Source organism: Tachysurus vachellii, chromosome 9 (genome assembly GCF_030014155.1).
Source record: "Tachysurus vachellii isolate PV-2020 chromosome 9, HZAU_Pvac_v1, whole genome shotgun sequence".
In the NCBI taxonomy this organism is placed as follows: domain Eukaryota; kingdom Metazoa; phylum Chordata; class Actinopteri; order Siluriformes; family Bagridae; genus Tachysurus; species Tachysurus vachellii.
Window position 1 is genome coordinate 16,087,324 of NC_083468.1, and position 26,434 is coordinate 16,113,757.

Below are 26,434 nucleotides of genomic sequence, written 5' to 3' on the forward strand. Positions count from 1 at the left end.
TAGTTGCATGTGTTTTATTACAGCTAAACCACTCTCTACATAAACAATTAACATTCATTAGGTAAACAATGTATCCCAAATCAAATAATAAATAATTTGATGTTTTGTACAAACTGATAGTGGCTTGATGTACATAATGATTTCTTTCATGAGAAAAAAAAAAGAAAAAAGAATTTAAGGCAGAGAGATCTCATGCACACCAGTCTTACCAGTACAGCTAAAATGGGCCAAGTTACTTCTCTAGTGGTAGGAAACCTGGAAACGGTTTGAATGTCAGTTGATTACAGCACGGTCTGCGTCATTTCTTTAGAAAAATAAGAAGAAAAATAAAGAAAAAAAAAAAAGACAGTGCTTCTACCAGAACCTAGATATGGACTGCTTCATTTTCAGGGCTTCAGTTCAGTGTAATCTAATGCCTCACCAATATTCATTTTCCAGTGCAGACTTTTCTCTTGAAGAACAATTCTCAGAATCAAGTCGTGGTCCCTCAGTGCACAGTATCCTTTTATTCAAATATTTATTCATTTCAGTTGAATTAGCATGTACTACATGTATAAATGTTGGCCTACAGGAAACAGATGGGTTTTGATGAAAGCTTACACATTTATACAGGTAGTAACCTCTGTGCATAAGAAGTCAGTGGATAAACACAAAAATTACACATTTCTCAAGGGGTCCTAACAATTCAGCCAGAGTTTGTCCACACTCAGCTGGCTTTCATCTTTAAGTGTTTAATTTGCAACGAAATCGTCAAACCTGACACCAGCATAGATTGTGGAGATGGAATTAACGTACAGAACAGACAGAAATCAATAAGACAGAACAAGGAACACATAAAAAAAAAAAATAACAGGATGCTTGTTACAATGCAAAGCATGTGGCAAGGGCTCTTAAATAATTCATACTGAAATAAATGCATGATGACAGTAAAGCATAATTGTCAAACAAATACTAAAAATATAGATTAAAAATAAATAAGTTCAGTTTTTAACAAAGAGGAGTGAGGGGTGGAGGCGGCAAGGATGACGTGGCTGTGACGTCACCAGGAAAAATAAAACATTTAAATAAAACTCAAAGATCACTTAAAAATGATACTTAAGCATTCTGACAAATAAAATCCTTCTTTCTACATGGAAACATGAAGCTGAACACCAGGAAGAAGAAACCTATTTTCTTTCTGCTAGGTTTCTGCATGTCAAAGAAAGATCTATAGGACCAAGCGATATGACAAGGCACACTTTTCCAAAAGGTTTGAAAAACAAACTCCAAGCCAATTAAAATAAATAATAAAATGAAAATGTCTGCACCAGAATTTAAAAAACGTTAATTTGGTTGAAAATAGGTCTAACGGTCCAGTTCTTTTGTATGTACATGTAGAATTTTTGACCCAATCATCCAAGTATATATTTAACCAATGTGTAAAAAAACAATATATTAAATCGTCAAAATGTTATTCTATACCTTTAAAGAGTTGATTATCACAGTCTTGAAAACTTGAAAGCTTCATGCAGAGCAAATGCAGGAAACAGCAGGTTCCAACACAGAATGCAATGGGCGTTAACCATTTCCTGCTCCCAGTGTCATCGCTCTTAAACTCTGATCTCTGCAATAGTGTTTTTCACTATAATCTGCACAGACAACAGTATCTAACATTATTTGGGTTTCTCAATTTCTGGTGCATGATGGTTTGAATCAAGATCTGATTTTATTGTTTTGTAATAACTGAAGGTGGACAAACCACTTGACCTCAATTAGTCTTCTGACAGAAAATCCGTAATTTAAAAGACAAACTCGGATGGCAGGTCCTGGACAACCTTCTGGAGCTACATGTCGTCGTCTACATATACTTCTTAGGTTAACTGCTTCACTTCATAAATGTATCGCACTATAGTACCAAACCTTCAATTACAATTCTCCTCAGTTGATAAATTCTTCATAGCAAACTATGAAGATTCAAATAATTAGCATACTAATTAAAATATTTAGTTTCATAAGTTGGGAGATGTGTGCAACATGATCTCTGCATAAATATCTGGGGGAAAAAAAAACCTCTTTCACATACTTTATTGATTGTTAGATGGAGGTAAATGCAAAGCTGGAATAAGAGGTGTCTGGCGTTCTGAGCGTGCCTCATGGCTAGATCCTGTAATGGCATCAGGAAATGATTTTATACAGCATACAAACTACATAACTTAAAAGCATCATAAATTACCTGCACAACAAAGTGTCGTTAAATAACATACTGACCCCTCAAAAAAGATCAAAATAACTGGGACTGAAGTGTGTAAGTGTTTGAGGTGAAATAAAATAGCAAAAAGAGTATAAAAGATACAGAATAAGTTTAAGTCAAGGGACAGCACATGGACAAGTGAAAAAACACCTTCAGTATTCACACAAAAAATATATGAACTGAAGTCACTCACTGGGCGGGCAGCGTCCTATTGTTTATATACAAAAGTAAAACTGAAAATAGATATTTCTTCTCTGTACAGCGTTTTCTTTTTCATCATCATCTTTTTTTACAAAGTTATTTGTCCTCTTTTTCACCACCCCTCTTTTCCTTCTGAATCATTCATCTCGAAATCCTCAGGAAGCGCACCAGGATTCTCTAGTCTCCCATGGATGGTGCAGAGAGCCCACGTCGACAGTCTTTGGGTTGCTGTGCCTGTGTGCTCAATCGAGCGAGATGACGTCGGGGATGGAGCCGTATATGACTGAGGCAGCTGTGTCCGACCGTGAACGAGAAACACTGCTGTGCCCATGGCTGTCCCGCAGGCTGCTACTGCTGCCTGCGCTGCCATTGGGTGGTGCCAGTGAACTGCTCGGCGCGGTGCCTGCTTGCTCAAGGTACAGCGGTGAGGAGTTATAGGGCAAGAAGCGGAGAAGCTCGTGATCATCTGATGTCGACGCCGAGGCAGATGCTGCAGCTGCTGCTGCCATCACCATGCTGTAATGCTGGTGGTGGAAAAACAGAAGAGTTTTAATGTTAGTGTAAGTTCTAAAACTTTCTAACTGGTTCAAAAGGACCTGCATGTCGGACATACAATCATAAGGCAATATGGTTAAAAAACGTTATTTAAAAAAATGTAGCATTTAACATTTAGGAACAGAGTCTCCATTGTCAGTGTTTGGGAAATATCAAATGCTATATATTTTTGTCTTATACAACATCTTATATAAACAATACAGACTAGACTGCGCAGAAAATACAGTACCCTGCAGTACAGTAAACCCTAGACACCTAGATGAACCATGCAAACAGAAAAATGGTCTCATTCATTTACATGTTCCCTTACAGATAAACTTTAGAGCACAAGTTAGGTGGTATGGGGCTTACCGGATGATTTTCCCCTGGTAAAAATGAAAAGAAATTCAGATCTGTGGAAAAACAAAGAACATAAACAACAGAAATCAGGCACAAGTATGATTAGCTATCAGGCCAAAACTACTGGAGTAAGTAAAGATTACTATATAATAAGGTAGAGCAACAGGGAAAATCACCAAGCAGTGTTTACTGCTCTTTTATAAAACTGGGAACACAAAAAGCCCCTAAGCCACATACACTCATGCATCTGGCCTCATACCTGACAGGTCACTGGGTGTGTGGTAATAGTGGCGGTAGTCCTGAATGAGAGGTGGTGGAGGGGGAATGTAGTTCGTCTCCACTGCTGGCATGCTTGGAGCTCGCGTCACTGGCGATGCCTGATGGTGAAGATTCAACACGCTGTTGGGAAAAATAAACAAATAAACGATAAACTGTAAAACTGAGTTGTACAAATAAAAAAGAAAATTAATAAATTAATTAATTAATAAACAGCTAGTTAAACAATAAACATATAAACAAATGTTAGTGCCTTGTATGGAGGGGAAAGGAAAAGTTTCACACAGTTTATATCCATGTCACCAGGCCATTAAACGCCTCATCATTCAGTAAAAGTAAACGTGTGTGCTGTAACAAAGACTAACCCTTTAGTGACAGGTGGTGAAGCAGGCGAGAGTGAAGGACAGGGCCGTTTAGGCGGAGGCTCTTCATCGTTATCATCATCTTCTGAGGAGCTGTCCAGTGTAAGGTCAATCACTTCCACTTTTTTACTGTTGCTACCGCTGGTGTGGGATGAGCTGTTTTTGTGCTCAGACAGCACTGGTCGACATGAACCTGCTCAAAACACAGCCCAAAGATAATCAACAAGCTTAACTTATATTCTAGTAATAAAAGTTAAGTAATAATATTTACTTGTACATGCGAGTACTTTGGTGCTGCACACTGAACTACATTGAGTTTTAATAATATTTATCTTAACATATTGTCCCAGATTGCTAAAAATGTTCATCTATTTAAAATCCACAGCACTTCAGAACTACTCCAGAAATGAACAGTTGCTGTTATAAATGAGTAAAGCAGCAAAGTCAATATACGTTTTAAGTGTTGCCATATTAACTCATGTGAAGGACAGGAAAGTGAGCGTTAGCAGGGCATACCCTCTAAGCCGTTGGAGGAAGCAGACACCTCCTGCACCACCTTTTTGGATATCATAGGTGCCCAGCTTCCATCCTCCTTAAACTGGATCTCATCACAGTCTACACAGCTGTTTAAGATCTCCATGAACAATCTGCACATAACAAAACAATCAGCTTCCTGAATAACCTGAGTAACTCATTACTAATATTTACAGCGCAATTTGCAACACTGACCCATCGATGATGAGGTGTTCATATGGGGCCTTCTTGTCACAGACTGGACAAACCCAGGTGGGTTTTTTTTCGTTCATTTGGATGTAGAGTGTAGCGTCAAAGCACTGCAGATGTGAGCACGTCAGCGCTCGGCACGGAACCATCAGCCGCATCTTCCCCAGCTGTCACGTGTATTCAGATACATACACAAATCATAACCAAATCAGACAAGCATTAGAGTGGGCAGTCATAGATTTATGCTCAAGGCTCTGGGTTACTAATCAAAAGGTCAGATTTTCAAGCCCCAGCACTGAAGGGCTTATAACCCTCTGTGCTCCAAGGGCACCATATCATAGCTGACACTGAACTCTGAGCCCATCTTCCTAACAAGTTGGGATATGGGTGACCAATAAATTCTTCTTCCATCATCAATTTGTTTCATAATGTTTAAGAACGTGTCAGTATTGTGTAGCTGTTGCACAATTAACGAACTATGTGCCACGTTAAAGATGTAAGGCAGAAACAGGGCTGTTTCAAATTCAAAATCAAAGTCAAGATATTTCTTCATAGCTTGTCCACCATATACTTAGTATTTACATTTTCTTTTTATAGATGCTTATCTGTGCATCATTATCACTACAACAAATAGAGCTCGCATACCGGACAGAGAAGGGAGACTCTCAGACTAGTGGTAGCGATCTCACTGTCAGGGTCAGCCGTCAGCTTCTCTTTGACTGTTGAAATGTAAGAGAGCAATTTATGATTAACGACTGAGCACAAGTAATACAAATACACCAAGCGTAGCATGTTCAGCCATATATCATTCAAAATATTTCCACTACTGGACTCACTGAGTGCTCTTGAGTGGTCTGGGTTCCTGATGCCTTTCGACCGTAGTCTCTGTAGCAATACTGAAGAAGACTGCTGTCGGACGAGGTACACTGCCATGGAATAACTCTAAAGAAACAAGAGCCGACACCTTTCTTGAGATGCAGATTCAGTGCAATATAAAAAAAAAAAAATCAATGAGATTTCTCTGTATCGATCATAGACTTGAATAAAGCGATGCTGACTGGTAGCACCAACGCTCTAGCTGTCTCACTGCTTACCCTGCCTATTTCTGATGTCCAAGATACCACAATAGTGTTGGGGACTGTTGTGGATAATCGGACCAGAGAGGTAATGTTGATGGGTCTGCTTGGTCTTTTTGGCTCTACTCCGTTTTTAGTTGGAGGAAGATAGCCCTAAAGACAATCAGAAAGATTAATAACTGCATGACAAAACACGAACAGAAGCAGTATATACCTGTTCATTTTTTTTTTATTAAAAGAATCTAATCAAGCATGTTATTCACTGGCTGAAGAGCCAATAGGTATTGCATTGAATCTCATCTGAAGTTCAATTAAGAGCATTTTGTTCCTGAACTTGTGAAGTGAAAGCTTGGCTTTCTTCACAACCAGATGAAATGTTTTTGTACATGATTTTGACAAGCATAGACTCACAGGGAGGTTACAGGGCTTTCCGTTCACTTTCACACAGAGGTTTGGTGGGAAATGGTCTTCCTGAGGACAACTCGTCTCTGATAAGCAAAACCTGCGAAAGATAAAGCAGATGTGAACTGTGGGTGTGAGATATGGGGCCAACTAAGAAATGTGTGGGAACGATCTTTACTGGCTCACAAAAACCTAAACAGCAAAAGCATAGGAAAGTAAAAACAATCTAAACAGTTAGGAACTAATAAGAAACAAGCTGTAGCTTTCATGTGCATTGTAAAACTGAGCAATGCGTGTTTGTTTCCTATCTCATTCTTCTCACTCGCCGTTTAGGAAATAGGGAAAATAATAAAATAATGCAATTTATAATAGTAATAATATTAATATAATAATTTCGAATAAAAAGGCTACTTTTAGAAATTGTCTTTTGTGTTTCACTATAGATGAAAAAAAGTGTTAGGGTTACGAATTTGTCATCATACCTTAACTGAACTTGTACTGAAAAGTCACATTTGGTCCCAGAAATGTCCCTAAGAAACAGACAAGGGAAGGAGTGAGAGAAAAAAAGAGGAGAGAAAAACAGCATGTTTGAAACTACTAAAATGTGTAGAATAGGTATTAACAAATAAATAAATAAACAAAAATTCTGCTTTCCTACCCAGATTTCCCATCCACATTAAATAGTATTTACTATTCATATCCCTTCTGATTTACAAACTTGAACTCTTATGGTTTCTAACCATGGTAAGCAAATCAACTTACTACTTACATTGAGCTGCTGATCTGTTGGACTTGCTGTGGCGTCAATGCAAATGCAAAACATGTTTCCTGAAACCTCTGATTGTTGTCCGAGGCTGGAAAAAAAAACAATAATAACAGTGTGCGGTGGAATTAGGCAAATAAATCATGAGAATAAAACTGAAATAGAAGTTGATGTGCGAGGGACACGTGTTTTTTTGTTTTTTTTTACACTTATGTGAGGCAGTATGTTGATATTTTGAAAGCTTTTTTTTGAAGAACAGTATTTCTGACCAAAATTACAAAGACAAGAACCAATTTACTATTTTTCTTCGGTGACATACCACTGAAAATGCAATTCAAACTGTACATGTTCAAAAAGAACTTACTCAATTTAATCTGCTTATAGTAAGGAAGAACTTGAAGAAAAGAGAGAGAAAGAAAATTATTCATTCATACATTCATTCATTAAAGACTAAAATGTTAAATGTTTATTCCGTTTTTCCGAACCATTTATTTGCAACCAAAAGGTGTGGCAAATGCATGTTTGTAAAAAGGTACCTTTTGAGATTATATCAGTGATGAGGGACTAGAAATATTACTGACATGTGGACAAAAATTATGCTGAACGTCTCAGCTGGAACTGCTTTTGTATTAGAACTTGTGCTGAAAATCTCTTACAAGGTTTTGTTTTGAGATACGCCATCATCGGCAGGGATTTAAGTTTACTAATTGAAGGCTTGTGCGTAGTTTTGTTTGTGCTGGGTATTTTGCCTAAATCTGCTGAACCACAGGAACGTCCATAAACTACATTCTCACATGCATGTAGTTTTAATTTGTTAAAAAGTTTAATTTACTTTTAATTTAAGACATATTTATGACCACAAAAAGATTATTTAATTCTGAGGTTTTACTTTGTAGTATTTTTACAGAATGAGACACAGAAATATAGAACACAGTTATAGAGCAAGAATTTAGGCCAGTTTCAGTTCATGTAATGTCATGAGGTCATGTAATGTCATGAGGTCATGTAATGTCATGAGGTCATGTAATGTCATGTAGTTAAGGTTATGCCACATCCAAATTGTTCATACTTTTAAAGCTCAAACATTCAATAAGGTATCTTTAATCCTCTTTTATTTCCAACATGCACATGAACTCTGGCTTACTAAATCTGATAGCTTGTGAGTGGACCCAAATATGTACAACACTGTTTTTTTCCAATGATACCGCATCCGCTAATTTTAGCACGAGAGCTATATATAGCCTCACTGGATTTTATCCAGTAATAAATCATACAGAGAGCACCTTGAAGTCATGGACACCAAGTAGAAAAATATAGAATGGGTGGGGGGGAAGTTACTTACCCAGGCTGGTGGGCTTGATCAGTTCATCCAGCACGTCATAGAAAGGAAGCCTTTGAAGCTTGACGTCTGGATGAACAGGATGCAGGGCAGAGGGAAGGTGTGGAAGGCCCAGCTCATGCTTGGGCCCCAGTAGAGAGACAGGCAGCAGAGGCGAAGGTGCGCCGTGGCTGTCAAACCCGAGTTGGGTGAGGCTAGCAGGCAAACCTGCAGAAGCTACACCTGTTGTAGAGTGGACCCCAGAGAGAGAGAGGTCTGTCGGGGACACCATTTTTGTGGGGAAGCGGCGGCGGTACAGCTCCCTGATCTTCATCTGTACAGCAGGGCTGCAGCCAGCTTTCAGCAAGTGGAGTGCTTTGGTCAATAGTTCGTGCTTTCTCCCGTGCTTATTGCGACCAGCGTATCCTAGGAGTACTTGCAGTTCAGAGACACGCAGGCTCATCACCATTTGCTGTTATGCCAAAGGAGGGAACAGAAAAAAATTAACTTAACGGTCACTGTGCTCTGAACTATTGCAGCAGAAAAATTTGTTTTTCTTCCAACTTATGATCATGATTTAAAATGTACAGTACTGTGCAGGTTTGAAAAATGCTGTAAAGAAAAATGATTTAAAGAATAGAAATGTTTAGTTAAATAGTGTGTAAATCAATAAACAAAATAGAAGGTAAATGAACAGAAGCAAATCCAAATCAAATCAATATTTGGTGTGGTGAGGATCTCTGCAGGTAGCTTGTTCCAAAAATCTTGGAGAACTAACCACAGATCTTCTGTGGATGTAGGCTGCCTCAAATCCTTATGTCTCTTTATGTAATCCCAGACAGACTCAGTGATGTTAGATGAGGACTCTGTGGGGGGCCAAATCATCACATCCAGGACTCCTTGTTCTTCTCTATGCTGAAAATACTTCTTAATTAGATTGGCTGTATGTTTGGGGTTGTTGTCCTGCTGCAGAATAAATTTAGGGCCAGACACCTCCCTGATGGTATTGCATGATGGAAAAATATCCGTCTGTATTTCTCAGTATTGAGGACACCATTACTCCTGACCAAATCTCCATCTCCCTTTGCAGAAATGCAGTCTGAAGCAAGGAGCCTCCACCATGCTTTACTGTTACCTGCAGACACTCTAGCCCTTCAGCAAACAAACTAACTGCCAACAAACTGCAAATATTTTGACTCATGAGTCCAGAGTCCCTGCTGCCATTTTCAGCAGCCCAGTTCCTATGGTTTTCATGCATAGTTGAGGTGTTAGCCTATGTTGGAGGTATACATTTTTGGCTGCATTTCTTTCATGAACACCATTTCTGTCCAGACTTCTCCGTAGAGGAGTGTACCTGGGACCCACTGGTATCTGAAAGTTCTTTACTGATGGCTCTGCTGAACATCTACCGATATCAAAGGGAAGTAAGCATGATGTGTCTCATCTGCTGCATTAAGTTTCCATGGCTGACCACTGTGTCTACGGTAACCAACATTGGCTGTTTCTTTGTACTTTTTTTGAGAGTACTTGTTGATGCCGTATAACTAGCCTGTGTATTGTTGCTGTGCTCAGTCTCAGGAACAGTTTGGCTGTTCCTCACTCTGTTTTAAGCCTCCTACACAAGTCTTTCTGTTCCAAGTCAGTGGCTGTGTTACAACCTACATGTGAAATTGATGATCATTAACATGTTTGGTATTGTTGATTAATCAGACACCAGAAGCTGATTCTACAAAGTCCCTGATTTTGTGCAAGTGTACAAAGTGTGCAAGACGTTGGTTTGAAGACAAAGGTTAGTCACACCAAATATTGCTTTGATTTAGATTTCTTCTGTTTGCTCACTTCGCTTTTTGTAAATTGATCAAATTAAACATTTTAAAAATTTGATCAAATTAAACATTTTAAACAAATTAAAAACATTTTTAAGCCTTCTTACTTTACAGCATTTCTTCACACCTTCCTAAAACTTTGCATGGTACTGTACATGCCAAAACTTGAAAACATCCAAACCAATTTACTGAAAGTTTTGTACTGTTCAAGGTTATTCATAAACCCAACAGACAGCTTATCTCAGTTTAACTTTCAGGACTATTACAATGCAGTATATATTCTAAACAAGTCATACAAGCACAAGGTCATGTTTAATAAATCTAGGAAAATGCAAACATAAGAAATTCCTTTTGCAGGAACTTCAAAGACAAGAAAAAACATTTAACCAAAAAATCACTAAAGCGCTTACACTTCTTTGGCATTTTAACTAAACTTCCTAACACCCAACATTTGGTTTCTATTAAAAGTGGCCCAGGAGCGAGGAGAGATTGTGAGATATTGGGGGAGGGGAAGACTGAATCTAAACTCGAACCAGTGAGCTTTCATAACAAAAGCAGTGAAACAAACCTCCAATGAAAACAAAAAACTACAGACCTTAGCAGCTCACATTTCTCCATCTTTGCGACCACTCTCTTCTTGCCAGTTTATTGCCAGCAGGACTATTCATGTAAACATGAACACAAACACATTTTTATTAAAACCTCCCATCCCCCACAAGCACAAACATGTTGTCTAATAAAGTGAGGCTACACTCAGACACTCCTCCTCTAATCAGAATCAGAATCAGGTTTATTGGCCAAGTGTGTTGACACACACAAGGAATTTGGTTCCAGCTGTTTGTGACTCTCAAAAGTACAGACATAAATAACACTAAACTATACAAGTCAATGCAGACGATGAGATACAATATAGACAGAATGAGTATTAAATATGAATATAGAATATGACTGATCAGTTATGTACATAAAGTGTGGGAGTGCAAATAACAATATTGTGCAATATTGTGTCCAGGGTGCGAAGGGTCGGTGGTGATTTTTCCTGCCCGGTTTCTGGCTCGTGACGTACGTCTTGGGGAGTGGGCAGGGGTGCACCAATTATTTTTTCTGCTGTTTTAACTATGCGTTTCAGTCTGTTCCTGTCCTGTTTTGTTGCTGCTCCAAACCAGATGGTGATGGACGTGCACAGGACAGATTCAATGACTGCAGTGCAGAACAGCATCAACAGGCTCCTGTGGCAGACCAAACTTCCTTAATTGGTGTAGAAAGTACATCCTCTGCTGGGCCTTTTTGATGATGGGGTTCATGTTGCACTCCCATTTCAGGTCTTGGGAAATGGTAATGCCTAGAAACTTAAAGGCCTCCACAGATGACACTGGGCTGTTGGATATTGTGAGGGTTAGTAGTGTTGAGGGGTCTTTCCTAAAGTCCACTATCATCTCCACCTCCACAGCGGGTGTTTAGCTCTAGACTGTTCTGACTGCACCATAGCACCTGCCGCTTCACCTCCTGCCGGTATGCAGACTGACGGTACACCATCTTGGATGAGACCGATGAGCGTAGTATCATCTGCAAATTTCAGGAGTTTAACAGTTTGGTCACTCAGTCATTAGTGCAGTGATTAGTGTAGAGGGAGAATAGCAGTGGGGAGAGGACACATCCCTGTGGGGCGCCAGTGCTGATTGACCAAATGCTGGAGGTGACACTTCCCAGTCTCACCTGTTGTTTCCTGTCTGTCAGGAAGCTGGTGATCCACTGACAGATGGAATGGGGTATAGTGAGCCTTAGGAGTTTGGAGTGGAGAATTTCCAGAATTATTGTATTAAAAGCCGAACTGAAGTCGACGAACAGAATCCGGGCGTATGTCCGTGGGCAGTCCAGGTGTTGCAGAATGTAGTGCAGTCCAATATTGACTGCGTCGTCCACTGATCTGTTTGCATGATAAACAAACTGTAGGGGATCCAGCATCTGTCCTGTTTCAGTCTTTAGGCGGGCCAATACCAGCTGTTCAAAGGTCTTCATGACAACAGATGTCAGAGGGCCTTTTTACACTTGGTCACTTCATGTGTTTTCTCTGATTCGATAGCTATCTGATTTGTTAAAACTGTTCCATTTACATTAGGCCTCATAAATGCGTCTCCGCGAATCGGATATCAATCCGATCTTTCTTCTCCCACCCAAAATGCAAATATATTTTTCCTCATTACCGGGCTAATTGAAATGGAACACGCTTTGGTGTCTGCGGTTTTCTGAATGCAATCAAAAAGAAGACGAAAAAACTTGTTACAACGGTTATGCTACAAAAAACAGCATTTACTGTTTGCTGCATTTTGCCTGGTGGCAGCAGTGCATTTTAAGTCCCAACGAGACACCTGGGTGAAAGATCACTTGCGAGTGACGTACTTCCATTTGGGAGGAGTATAGCACTGACGTATGTGGCTTGAACAACCACATCTGAAATGCGTCCCAGACCACCTCCTGATGTGGTTTGAACGATCGGATTTATATCCATCTTGAAAATGTTTCAGAGGGCATTTACACCTGGTCTTTTATAGCTATCTAATCACAGAAAACGCATGAAGTGGCCAGGTGTAAAAAGCCCCAGAGCGACAGGCCTGTAATCATTCAGTCCAGTGATGGAGGGTTTCTTGGGGACCGGGATGATTGTGGAGAGTTTAAAGCAGGAGGGGACTTTACACAGCTCCAGTGATCTGGTTGAAGATATGGGTGAAGATAGGAGCCAGTTGATCAGCACATGCTTTAAGTCTGTCTCTGATGCCCCTTTTCCACCAGAAAGAACCGGGTGCTGGTTCAGAGCTAGTGCTGGTTCAAATTTGGTTCCACTGGTGAACCTTCTAAGAACCGGTTTGCCTTTCCATCAGCTAGAGAGCCATCACAGAGCCGAGTCTGACGTCACTGTATACGTGTCATGTTTCCCAGCAACGTTAGCGCAGCAGCAGCAAACACAAACACATCAACAATGGCGGATGTTGCTTTACTGTTAATGCTCATGGCTTTGTGAACCTACATTGGCATCCAAACAAGGCGAATCCAATGTGTATACAGCTCCATGTAATCTGTATAAACAGAGGATATATTCAAGAAAGTACATAACATTATTTTATCATTAACAGAGAAAAAAGGTAGCCTTATCATGTAGCTACTTACTATCATGTGTGCTGATAATTGATCATATTGCGGTAAAGTAAAAGTGTATTAAACTTTGGTATACTTAAGGTACATTATCAAAGGCGCTAACAGTAACCCCGCCTGATCCCCGTCCCCAGGCCCTGACGCAAGCAGTTCTTAAGTCTAAACCAGCAACTTTTTGGTGCTACTTGCTAAAACACTTTTCCTGGTTCAGAGCCGGTGCTTTGGCTGTCGAAAAAGAAAGAACTGGTTCTAAATTAGGCTCTGGCTCCGAACCAGCACTCAAACTGCCTCGGTGAAAAAGGGCCATGAAAGAGACGATTTACATCCTCTTCACAAATTGTGAGTGCAACTTGATTGCTGGGAGGAGTTGTTAATGGGGTTCCCAGAGTTGTGATGTCAGTCAGTGGGCTGGGTTGGATGGGAGGTGTGAAGATGTTGTTCTCAAACCTGCATTAGAAGGTGTTTAGGTCGGCCGCCAGGTCTTGGTTTGCTTCAGTGGGAGGGGGGGTTCGACTCTTGTAGTTTGTGAGGTCTTGCAGGCTTTTCCACACTGATGCAGGGTTGTTATCTGAAAACCTGCTTTTCAGTTTTTTCAGAGTAGCTTCTTTTGGCTATTCTTATCTCCTTTGTCAGTAGGTTCCTGGCCTGCTTATACAGAGTATTGTCCTCCCCTCTGTAGGCATCTTCCTTTGCTTGTCGAAGTTTTTTTGAGTTTGGCTGTGAACCATGGCTTGTTGTTACTGTATTTGCAGAAGGTTTTGGTTGGCACACACACGTCTTCACAAAAACTGATGTAGGATGTCACGGTGTCAGTCAGTTCATCCAGGCTGTCAATTCCAGCCTCAAAGATACTCCAATCAGTGCAGTCAATAGTCTTGTAGTTCCTGCTTTGCCTCACTGGTCCATCTCTTCACTGTTTTTACTACAAGCTTAGTAGATTTTAGTTTCTGCCTGTATGTTGGAATAAGATGGACCAAGCAGTGATCAGAGTTCCCCATGGCTGCCCTGGGTATCCAGTGTATTTTTCTCCCTTGTGGGACAATTTATATGCTGTCTGTATTTTGGAAGTTCAAGTGTTAGTTTTGCCCTGTTAAAGTCTCGAAGGATAATAAAAAGAGAATCCAGATTATTTTGCTCCAAGCCAGATATTTGGTTTGCCAGGTTTTGCAGTGCATCACTCATATTGGCCTGCGGTGGGATGTAAACTCCGGTGGGAATGAATGAGGAGAATTCCCGCAGTGAATAAAAGGGTTTACAGTTTATGAACAGTGATTCCAGGTTTGGGCTGCAGTATTTATTCAGCACTGTGCATCTGTGCACCAACGTTCGTTAATGTAGAAGCAGATTCTGCCGCCTTTCATTTTACCTGATAGCTCCGTTACGCGATCCGCGCGGTGTAAGTGGAAGCCCGAGAGAGGTAATCCACTGTCCGGGATCGAGTGACTGAGCCAAGTTTCAGTAAAACAGAGAGCAGAGGAGAGTGAAAAGTCCTTGTTTGTTTCGTTGAGAAGAAACGGTTCGTCCATTTTGTTCGGCAATGAGCGGAGGTTCGCCAGGTGAATCAATGGGAAACGAAAGCAAGAGACACGGGTTACATGCCAATCTATTCCAGTCAGCTGAGGTGACTACAGTCCCAATGCAGAAGATACTCCATGTCTAATCAGTTCCTAACCACAGTACATCCCTTATAACTCATAGAAAGTACAAGAGTTCTCTAACTTCCCCTGGTGCACACACAAAAAAAAACCTACACAAAACTCTGACAAACTAACCGAAGACTCTTAAAATAAATTAAATAAATAAATAAAAAGTAATGTATTCGGATAATATTAATGCATATCTGCATTTGCTAACAAACAGAAGACGTCAAAAGATTTTACCAATATAATGAAGTTGCTTCGCCATTGCCTTAGATTAAGATTTGTATGTTTTAACATCTAAATGCCAATATGAATAAAAAAAACAAAACACCAAATCAGTCAAAACAGAACAGAAGTAAACCTAGCAGTGTCCCAATGGTTAATACAAATCAGATTTAGTCCTGCTGCCACACACCACCACGTATCAGATCCGCAGCACACCTCAAGACACAGACAGGTAAAAAAAACACCACTGCTTATTATTCATCAAAATCTGCAGTCTATTAGAAAGGTGTTGAGGCACCACTGGGCAGTACAAAAAATACAAAAATAAAAACACATTCAAACAAAAATCCATAGCTTTCTTATGACTGTGGCATGTTCCTGCAAACAGGAACCTCAGGGGTAACATGCCTCGTTTATTTTCCTGGAGACCATATAAGTGTCATAGATCATTAAACTGGTCACTGCAGGGTGATGCTAGTATACTATATACTCAAATTTACATTGGCAAATGCCAATCGCCCATATAACAGAATACACATTGGTGATTTATGCTTATTGATGCCAACAAAATGCCATAAAATGTAATGCTCACAGAGTTAAAAACCTCAAAAGTAACCAGTGAAAGATTTCTCATATAGAATTTGAATACATACTTATAGAATAAATACGGTTTAACCTTACAAAACTGAATATGTTACTGAACTGACAAATCTGTGTTGTAGTAGAGACATCAAAAGACTCAGGAGGCCATAAGTTAAAAAAAATAATCTGCTCTTATGAGTGAATGGAAAAAAGTCATTAGTCTGTTCAATCTACTCATCTGCTAACCTTGGCATTAATTAAAACAACTAAAAAAAGCATTTTATCCTAAGGTCCTGTTTAGACTATTTGGACTTTCATAGAAAAAAAAAGCTAGCGCAAAGGATTTTTGTGAAACAAAAGTTATAGGTGGGAAAATGGCTAAAACATCATGTTCCTGAGATGCTCTGAATCATAATGTCTTCCCTGTAAAAGTAAATGGCAGTAACTCCGTCAGAGCTGTCAGGATTGAAATAGTTTGAGTTTTTTAAATTACAAGTCATATCGCAGCTCAAATATATTCCTACAAATAGTATGGCCAAAGAACCGTTCCCAAATTTCCAGTACAACAGAGAACCACAGAAATCATTACATAGAAGGCTTTTCCCTTCAACTGTCTTTTTTGCCAGACAGCTGACAATAACTCCAGAGCTCCACAGACAATTATTCACAACCTTCAGAATAATCTTCAACATAGAAAACATTGCAGCGCAACCCATGTTATTAAATGTTCTTCCTCGAGTAGCTTACAGCAGAATTTTTTTGTCAGAAGGCATCTTAAGATAATACCAAAATAATATATTTCCTATAATGGAAGGAGATACTGAAGAAGCCACAAATGGTTTCTGGCTAGCTAGCTCAGAATGATTGATGTGTTCCTGTTAAAAGGCCTGTTTCAACCAGTGAATTTGGCTTTCCTTCTTACTTTTCATTTTCATATGACAGGCTCTCACATTTTAAGTCAGAAGTCATTCATAAAAAATCTCTCGCTTGCCATGTGCTCAGACGTTGCTGCTAACTGTACTGTAGTAACGTTTTCAGTGGTACTATACTTTACATGACAAACACAGTGATGTGATGCACACAGTGTAACCTCTCAGTGTTTAACTAGTTAATATTAGCACTGTCTGAACACTGACCAATCAGATTAGCAAACTAGAACTAACTAATAAATAATCATGAGCATGTTATAGTGCAGCTGACCAAGATCTCAGTGGAAACAAAAGACATCTTAAATTTAACCAGTCAGTGCATCAAAAATAACTGAAATGAGCTTGGCGACTAACAAATGTTCTAATGATGGATTAAGCTGCCTAAAGACACAGCATATGATCGACAGCTCAGAAACCTGTGGTGGCTGGTTTAGGGACAAACGCACGTATTACATATTCGAACACTGAAGTAAAAGACAAAAATATGAAAAAGATGTGCCACGTCTGACAGTAGGTATATTTCAATGCAACGATCACCTTGTGCAAGTTAGAGCTTGGACTTGCAGCTTAAGTTAATTTTTCAGCCAAAGTGAATGTCTATGTGTTTATTGTGTTTGTTTGATATGTCTCTATTGTGTTTGAGCATATGTTTAACACACAAATACCTGTACTGACCAAAAGATAAATATTAACATGCGTGGCCATATTGTTTATCCAGTGAGACTTTAGAATTTAGTGTCTAGTCCTGGATCTCCTCTCCTTTTCTGTGGCAGTCAAATGAAATAAATTTCATTTTAACCTGGTAGACTATGTGCATTGTGCGAACAGTTCTGATACAGTTTGGCAAACCAACATGTGTAGTCTGGAAGCTGGCTCCAGCTAGCTAATTTGTGGTTTGCTGATCACTATAGGAGGAATGGTTAATTGCAGTGGGAAAATAATACTTGAGAACGCTGAGGCTAAACAGCTGCGAAGTATTAGTATTAATTAGGAGCTCTTACTCCACACTGACTGAATTTCATCCCTGCATCATAGTTTGCTGACTGGATTTCCCAAGTACACACTAAAAATGAAAGAAATAGGTTTGCTTGGAAGATTTTAAATGTTTGGAAAGATTTCAACCAAACAAGCATGAAAAAAGTTGCAGGCAAATAAAGCATGTTCATAGTTGGGCTTCAGATACTGACACCTCAGTTTTATCATAAAGTCACATGGAATACTGTATAAATACTGAAAGGCTAACCTCAAAATACATTTGAGAAAAACAAAGGAACTGGAATTAACTTTACACTTTGACCCCAGTGTTTAAAAACAGCTACTGATCTTGTGTAATGTTTAGTCTTATGTTAGAGTTCAACATGGGCCCTTAAACCTAAACTGTAAAGTGACTTCATTTATAAATGTGTTGAAATTATTGTTTAATAAAGATTCATGAGCATTTAACAAATTTAAAGGCCAAACATTCTTCTCTGCTATTCTTGCTTAAATGATAATTAACCTGTAGTTCTTGTTATGTCTAATTGTAACTTAGAAACTGAAACTGTGCTGCAGCAGTCTGTGCTATTTTCACACACACGACAATATTGTTTCCCAGAAATATTGTAAAGCTGCTTACAGTAACAGTAAACAGTTCCATTGAACTGATGTGCCAGAAGAAATAAATTTTCTACTGTAGCTACAAATCTGAAAGCACAAAATCACACAACCACCACATTAGCAAAGCAAAACAAACATAATTCAATAAGGAATAAACAATACACTTAGTCCACGGTTCAAAACTTAACTCTGCTTTTTGAGCACGGTTTTCGGTTCAGATGGCCCAGGTTGTCTGCTTTTTTTTTTTTTATTCCATTCTTAGCCGTTTTAGTACATGTACTCTAAACGGCACAGTAAATTCAATTTAATAATCCAAACTTTTTGTTTTTTCCATAAAGAAAAGATCACTTAAATTTATAGGCATTCCTGGTGCATTTTATGAAATAAACTAAAGGTACATAAATAAAAATAAACGTAAATAAAGCATATATATATATATATATATATAGATAGATATAGATAGATATAGATATATACACTTACAAAAGAATAAGTGCATCTTATCCATGGCAGCTCAGAGCTGCTGGTAGCCCATATACTGGGGAAAACATGAATTCAAAAATTTCAATAAACATAAATATACTAATTTAAATTGGCATTAGGCATTAGTGAGGGACTGTTGCTTTTTGGATGATGTTACCTGCTCGACTCTCCTGCTTCCAGACAGTGATATAGCTGAGTGATGGCACCACAGATGTGCCGTCATGTTGGACGTGTTTCTGTAACATGTAAAACAGTGCTTGCAAACAGTCATTTTTTGTGTTTTCTGCTTTCTCTACTTGATTATACTTCACACTGAAACGTCCCCACTACAGATTTGAAAGACAGCGGTGTTTCCTCATATTGCCTCCCTTTACTGCTGAATGTGTGAAATCTGACACTTCACAATTTCCATAATTTTTGACCATAGTCATTAGATGTTTACTCACAGAAAAGCATTTCCTCATCCCAGAGCATAGACTCACAGTCACAAGCAGAGAGAGATTTTAGAGAGAAATATAATGCACTGAAACTATATGCAAAAAATTATTTTTTTGTATTGTATTTTTTTGTATTATACCATGGATGCCATTTCGAACGGTTCAATATTATATTAAGGATTCTATATTAAGGATTAAGGACTGTGGCATCCCTAATGTACAACACAACACAATTTAGGCAAACACAACAAAATGCTTCCTCACTACAACATCTGACCAATCAGATTTAAAATCATCTGTACAGTTGCATAAATTACGTTTAATCAGCAGTGTCACCAAATAATGATTGCATTCTTGCAAAAAAGGGTATATAATGTTTCATGAGGTTCTATTTGGGTCTCCATCTGAAACAAATGTCTGAAGAAACACAGAATTTCCACAGTTCTATTTATAATCTTCCATAAAAAGAGAAGCTGTACAACCAAACAAGTGTGAGCCTTGTGACATCAACATACATCTCCCACAACTATTTATCTTAAAGCCTCTGGTAACACATTCAGAATTTTCAAATAAAAATAGATTTAAGATATTAAAGATAGTTTAAAATACGAAAATTAACTGTAATCTGTAATAAGCAAGCCAGAGGAAATAAGTGGCAAGATATAATACTGAGAAGAAATATCCTCAGTATGGGTGTCAGCTGAATTATAAATCATTTCCTTTCAGTAGCTTTTAAGCAACTTATTTGAGCACCAGCAAAACTTCTGAATTCATTATAGAGTTAACAAATTCTTTCCTGGTGAAGCCAACAAATATTCAATAATGAGGACCAAGGCAACAGTAGTTTAAAGCCACTGCCATGGTCTCCAACTGTTACTATCCACCATCATAACTAAAAACAACAGTATATAGCAAGTTCAAGTTCATTTCTAGAGACAGGAAATTAGTGTGTTTGTGTGTGTCAGGTTAGTTATTGTTAATGACAGCAGCTTCACCACTTGTGAACGGACCTAGTGTTAAAAAAAGCAAGCAGGAACGATAAGACTACAGCTTCTGCCATCAACAAAGAGAAATTTAAGCTTCACTCAAAAAAGTACAAGTGTGTTACAATGCAGTATCACAAATCAGAGATACCTTTTATAGCATCACATCAATGATGCATGAACCTTTAAAACGAAAGCACAGAATGCTCCTTCTTGGGGAGTCAAATATACTAAACAGGTCATATTTTGGCATAATTTTATATCATTATTCCATTTAAAGAGCTTGAATTTTTGTTTTATTCTGCTGTAAAGTATACACAGCAATTTCATAGTTTAATGAGGGCTGTTACGTTAAGCCGGTATGATTTGGGTTTGGTTTTTGTTTTCTGTTGCTTCATTGTTAATCTTAAAGAAAACAAAACTGGCTGTGCTCTCTGAATGGGAGGGAGGCATATTCTCTCTCTCTCTCGTGTTAATCTCACACTACCAGAAACTGTGTGACAGTGTTATGTTAGACTGTGGTGCGGCAGTTGCAGTTTGTAAAAGTGCATTGGCTAGCTTTAGTGTCTTATCACATACCAGCTTTCCCTCTCCCTGGTTGACAGACATGATAGGGAAGACCTAACTAGATGCATGATGTATAAATGATTTCACCAACCAGACAACAGAGACCCTAGGTTTATTTTCAGAAGTAAATCACTCCTACAGCAAAGGAAAGTTTCAGATCCTAGATCAAGGTGTCAATTTAAACAAGCCAACCACAAAAACTGTGCATGAACTTAAATGAATGGATTGGAAAAAATAACATCAAATAGACTCGACAGCAGACATACAAATTGTCTAGATTAGTTACCTGCCAATAACTATTACATATTGGCAGTTCACATTTTTCTTCCATTCGTTATTTTCCATTATTAACATGCTAAATGCCGTATTTGTTTTGTTCCCAGAAACCTTACAGCGTTTGCACACTCAGTTCCTGATTTAAAAAGTTCCTTGATTTTTTTGTGGTCACTGGGAGTCACAACATTCTGACATACGAAAACAGTCAGATGAACAATTAAACAAGAGGAAGTAGCTCTAAGGGGATGTTATTTTCATATGTTAGTTTCCTTTCTACAAGAAAACAAGGCGGCAATAACACGCATACTTGACCTGAAGTCAAGTATTTTAGTTTTCTGATGAACCTGTTTCCAGAGTGACAGAACAAATCCGTCCTAAATGTTTTACAGGTATTAAACATGCAAAGGTTTGTAATACTGAATAGACAACCAAATGATCACAAGCAATCCCTGAACTGGCCAATAGTAAACAGCACGAGTTTGTCCATGTCCACTTACGCGTGTTGTCTAACGTGTTTTGCATGACCTAACCATTTTTCCATAAACATAGACAGTATTTAATTAAATAATTTTTTTCTATGCCAAACATCAGTTTTACAGAAAATGGAGCCAGTGAGAAATTATACATAGGAGCTTGAGATCTCTTCTGTACTCAACCCCTCCAGGTACACCTGCTTTATCCTTCCTGACTGCAGGAGACTTTGCTTCTTTTTACCACAAAAAGATTGAGAAAATATGCAAGACCTTCACTGACGATACACAACTTATCTTCTCTTTACCACCATCAGATACCACAGCTTCTGTTCGGAGCATGCCTGGCAGTCAGATCAATGTGGATGAGGGCTCATCAGTTGAAGCTCAATTCTAGCAAAACTGAACTGCTGATCTTCCCAGGTGATTCATCCCCAGGTCAGGATCTTGCAATATCCCTGCACAAGGATCTGATCTCCCCTTCGGTCACAGCTTGAAACCTTTTGGTATCCATGGACACTCAACTATCCTTTTCCTCACATGTTGCTAACGTGACATACTCATGTCAGTTCCTTCTCTACAACATCAGAAGGATTCAGCCATTTTTGTCCACACAGGCTGCTCAAGTACCTGTTCAGTCTCTTGTCATTTCAATACTGGATTACTGCAACACATTGCTGGCAGGTCTACCTATGAAAGTAATTCGTCCTCTGTAAATTATCCAAAATGCAGCTGCTTGTTTTCAATATGCCTAAATTCTCACACACTTCCCCTAGGGGTCCGGACAATCACTGGCTATCTTTAAACAACCTACTACTTCATGAAATACTTGAACTAGCACCTTCTCCCTGTTTGTTGTATGTGGGTATTAAAAAAAATAAATAAATACATACATACATAAATAAATAAAAAAAACTTTGAACAGTGTTTTAGGCTCATGGTATCTTTAAGTCTGTAACCTGTAACCAACCAACTGACCTGTGTAGTTGCTGTAGCCAAAAAATATACAGCACTGTGAGTCTGTCTGAAAATCACACTGGCCAGTAAAACTAGTCTAATGAATAAAGATGATGCTATAGAGATGAAAGAAACTGCTTCTCATAGCTTTGTTCATCGTCTCATCTCCTGTTGCTCTAGTCAACATGTGAGTTACAGTCAAGTCAACAGTAAGAAATATGTCTAGCTGCATCATACACAATACTTCAGGAATATAAAGATTTTTCTCCCCCTGCACATTCATCAATCCCATGCACACAGCAATTCGCCTACTGCAGGGCTATTAATGCCATACCTGTGGTATGCACTGTGCATTTTTCCATAACACCACAAATCATTTCTTGAATCCTGCACACAAATAATGTCAAAAAAGTATTTAAAAAAAAAAGTCCATATTGATGAGAATTTACATAAAGTATTTACATATTACATAAAGTTAGATTTAAAATTCCCTTGTGCTATTGTGCAAAGAAAATATACCACTGTAAATACAAATACACTGACTGTGCAGCGATTTAGGCTAAATAATAAAAAACTGTCTAAAAAGACACTCTCCCACAATCAATCCCCTTACTCACCCCCTGCCCACCACAGAAATATTCATTCCACAGGTTTCCGAGGATTACATCAATTCCAGTAAGTTTTGATATTACTTTGGTGAATATATTTTATCTATGGTATTATCTATTACAGTTTATTTAGCAATTACAAAATGTGTTTATACAGCCAGTAAATCAGACATGCTAAACGTAAGCTAGCACTATTTCATTGACAATTTTTGAGACTAGCTAGTTCAAGCTGTTATGCTCTTTCTTTTTTCTTTATATTTGATCAAATAAATCAGGCTTAAATGAACATAAGATTCTTTTTTCAAAAAGATAAATTGTAATTGTCCAAACATTTGACTAAACTATTGTATATACTAGTTTTTGTTTCAGCATGCATGCTAATTGAGATTTATTCATCTTGACTATTTCTATTCATTTGCATCAACTGTAAAATGTTTTTTATTCCAAAATATTCCAATTGTTCAACTAATTATTTATCTGTGCATAAGTGTTTTACAAGCTTTTTTCCAATCTTATTCTATGCAACTATGCCACGCACACCGTCTCATGTGTGGATACATTTCACCTCGGCCAGTGTTATAAAATGTCTTTTTGTTTTTAATCTGTCAGCTTGTCTCCAAATAAAATGTTTATGTTTGTATATTAAATTATTTATATAAATTTCCCCAAATTTATAATTAATTTCTATAAATTCCCAGTAAGTTTCCAACTTGGAATATTTCCAAAATTCCCCAGATGAAGTTCCTGGAAATTTACTGAAAATGTTCCACCCCTATGCAACCCTAGTCAATCAACATATTAATCTGGACTAGTGTGTGAACGCTTCAATATTAACCAACACCCAGGAAGCCCAACTCAATACTCAAATCTCACAGGCCCTTGACGTATAACTGCCCTCATTCATGTCATGGAAAAATAGAGAATGTTTCAGTTCTTTAGTATGGTATTAAATCTTTCAGGGCTAACATTAGAGAAGAACATTAGATCAGTTCACTTATATATTAAAGACAATCCCAAATTTCAGCCAGAAATGGTGCTACATATTAAACAGGCCAACTAACAGGCTTAGAATGAAGTGACAAATACAACAAAGTACCAATATATTTCTAATAGTGATGATAATTAGTAAATGATTAAAAATGATGTATTTTTGCTGTTCTTGTGAGGAACCCCTCTTAGCAGGCATGCAGGTTACAGATTAAACACATTAATGCTGCATAGTTATTGTTAACGACTTTCTATTTCTGTATTAGTAGTTAAATTGCTAAATTACAATTCCCTGGCAGAATCCATCTCCCCAGCAGGTACATGTCTGCTGCACTGTAGTCTATACCATACATCAAACATCAAATATTATGCCTAGTCTGTTACAGACATGTAAGCGCCACATGCATTTAAACACATTGAAGACAAATAGTAAAAGGATTATGTTGAAAATAAACTATAACGTTTACAGCATGCAGATTCAACTCCTTTCATATGAGGTTTCAAGATTACTGCTGCCAGTAAGCAGTTCCAAACTTCCCAGGTAATATACATCTCCCCTACACTCCTGACTTGACTTTTTAAAAAGGCTTTTTTATCAGTTCTGAAGGAATAAAAAGTTTACTGCCGTTTTGTGAATGCTAAGTTTGCAAGCAGCAGAAGAAAAAAAAAAACAACAATCACACAAGCCTAGTAAATGTGAGTTGGAGTCAAACAGTAAGGAGAACAAAAAACAGAAAAATAATAATAAATTTTCTATCGCAGTATCCATACTGCTTGGGCACTACAGACATTAGCAAACACTCGCACTCTGTCTCCATCTTACTTGTTTACTCTTACCTCCAAAGTTCTTTCATTAATCAGCCACTGATCTAATTAAAGTTTTATAGAGAAAAAAGTTGTTTAAATGTATTTGATTAGGAGGGAAAAGATAATGATTAAAGTCTGCACATTACAGCATTTAATCACTTTTATACTCATTGCTCATTACTGCAACATACTGATCTCTATAAGAAATTGTCTCATTCAGAAATAGGTAAACGCCACAAATTTGTTTATTTATTGCCTAATTGTTGTTTTGTTTGTGTTTTTACAGTAATGTACCACAAGTGAATGTAGATCAAAATACATTCTCTGTCTTCATTGTTAAATTGCTTTTAGATCAATCCTGCATATATACCATAAAAATGCATATGAATTTCAAATGCACACAGCTTTAAACCTGTGCGTAAACTCTCATCAAATCAAACTGAATTTTAACATTAACCTGAAGTTGAAAAAATGTCACCCAGACCTCATTTTCAAGTAAATCATTTCCAAAGACAAATAAAAAACTTAAGAGTGTGATCATGTGTGTTAGTGAAAAGTGCAACATGTGGGTGAGTTAATACATTAAACAATTAATATCATAACATCTTAGGTCAAGTATTTATTAGCTGTCTATCACACACTGATCAGTAATTACATATTGTAAAACTGACAGCAATAATAATAATTTAAATATTACATGCTCAAAGTCTGAGCTAAATTCTCGCACAAACCACACAAGCTGATCAAACATTTTTCCAGAACACACTTAATCACACCAACCAAAACATATCTCTGCAGACACATTTAAACATTATGTATGCGAGTATTTGTTTTCACAACACACAAGAGAGCTCATGGTGAGCACTTCGTCAGCAGATCCACCATGGCAGGCTGAGTTAGCCGTCAGGATTTAAACACAAATAGGTTCGAGTCTCTCGGTTATGAAAGTAAACAAACACCTGAATCACTTTTGTTTTCAATTAGTTTGGATCGTTTCAACATTTAAACCGTAGCCCAGTGTTTCGCTGCAATACATTATGTCGAGATACAGACAGTTAATAATGTACAGCTCGCTAGCCGGCTGGAAAAGACACACACAGAGTAACCAAGCTAACCCAGCTAAGCTAACCCAGCTAAGCTAACTACAGCCTGCTGCTCATAATTATACACAGTTTCAACCACAATACTACAGCGTCGCAGATTTAAAAAAGTGGAACAAAATAATTTACTCTGAATCTACAACCCATGTCACGTCTATAGCAAGGTTTCGGCTGAGGTTTAGCATCCAGTTTGGCTAATTAAAACAGAAGAGGAAGCTGTTAGCTAGCTGCGATGAGACTAACTAGCTCCGTTAGCTCTCAGCCACCCAGGTGACACAAACCAAGTCTGAACATCACAACAATAACAACCTTCCTCCATCCTGCAACAAAGCCGCCGATGTAGTTAGACCGCTTAAGACACATTTGGCACACCGCCTCATATAAACAGAACACACCCAAACACTACTACGCGGTCAAGAATACTTCAATTAGAGATGATATCAATAGTAAATTTTTGGCTACGCTTTACCTTCAATTCCGCACTCTCCGCCATCTTGTTTCTCTGGCGCATGCGCGGTAGGCCCTCGGCACGTGAGCGAGCCGCGTTACTAATAACGTTCCTCAGA

General features: G+C 38.2%; 1 protein-coding gene and 1 long non-coding RNA gene across 11 annotated transcripts; one reads left to right on the forward strand and one right to left on the reverse strand.

Annotated features, from left to right (window-relative positions):
• On the reverse strand, positions 1 to 26,434 carry pias1b (protein inhibitor of activated STAT, 1b). 10 transcript variants are annotated; one of them, XM_060877933.1, is made up of 18 exons: positions 26,338 to 26,378; positions 18,834 to 18,912; positions 18,677 to 18,731; positions 10,667 to 10,731; positions 8,270 to 8,717; positions 7,292 to 7,321; positions 6,934 to 7,018; positions 6,647 to 6,694; positions 6,174 to 6,264; positions 5,781 to 5,915; positions 5,523 to 5,628; positions 5,332 to 5,405; positions 4,693 to 4,853; positions 4,480 to 4,610; positions 3,967 to 4,156; positions 3,585 to 3,724; positions 3,338 to 3,378; positions 1 to 2,955 (listed from the first exon to the last, which is right to left on the reverse strand). In XM_060877933.1, the coding sequence occupies exons 5-18, from the start codon at positions 8,712 to 8,714 to the stop codon at positions 2,674 to 2,676; spliced, it is 1,959 nt and encodes a 652-aa protein (XP_060733916.1). In that variant the 5' UTR covers positions 8,715 to 8,717; positions 10,667 to 10,731; positions 18,677 to 18,731; positions 18,834 to 18,912; positions 26,338 to 26,378; the 3' UTR covers positions 1 to 2,673. The 10 variants fall into 10 exon arrangements, with proteins under 10 accessions (XP_060733916.1, XP_060733919.1, XP_060733914.1 ...); XM_060877936.1 differs by lacking the exons at positions 18,677 to 18,731; positions 18,834 to 18,912 and having other exon boundaries at positions 26,338 to 26,386; XM_060877931.1 differs by lacking the exons at positions 10,667 to 10,731; positions 18,677 to 18,731; positions 26,338 to 26,378 and adding an exon at positions 24,429 to 24,448.
• Positions 9,644 to 21,843, forward strand: LOC132851227 (uncharacterized). The gene is made up of 4 exons (XR_009649018.1): positions 9,644 to 9,729; positions 9,963 to 10,034; positions 21,531 to 21,603; positions 21,727 to 21,843. It is a non-coding gene; the product is annotated as an uncharacterized LOC132851227 (long non-coding RNA).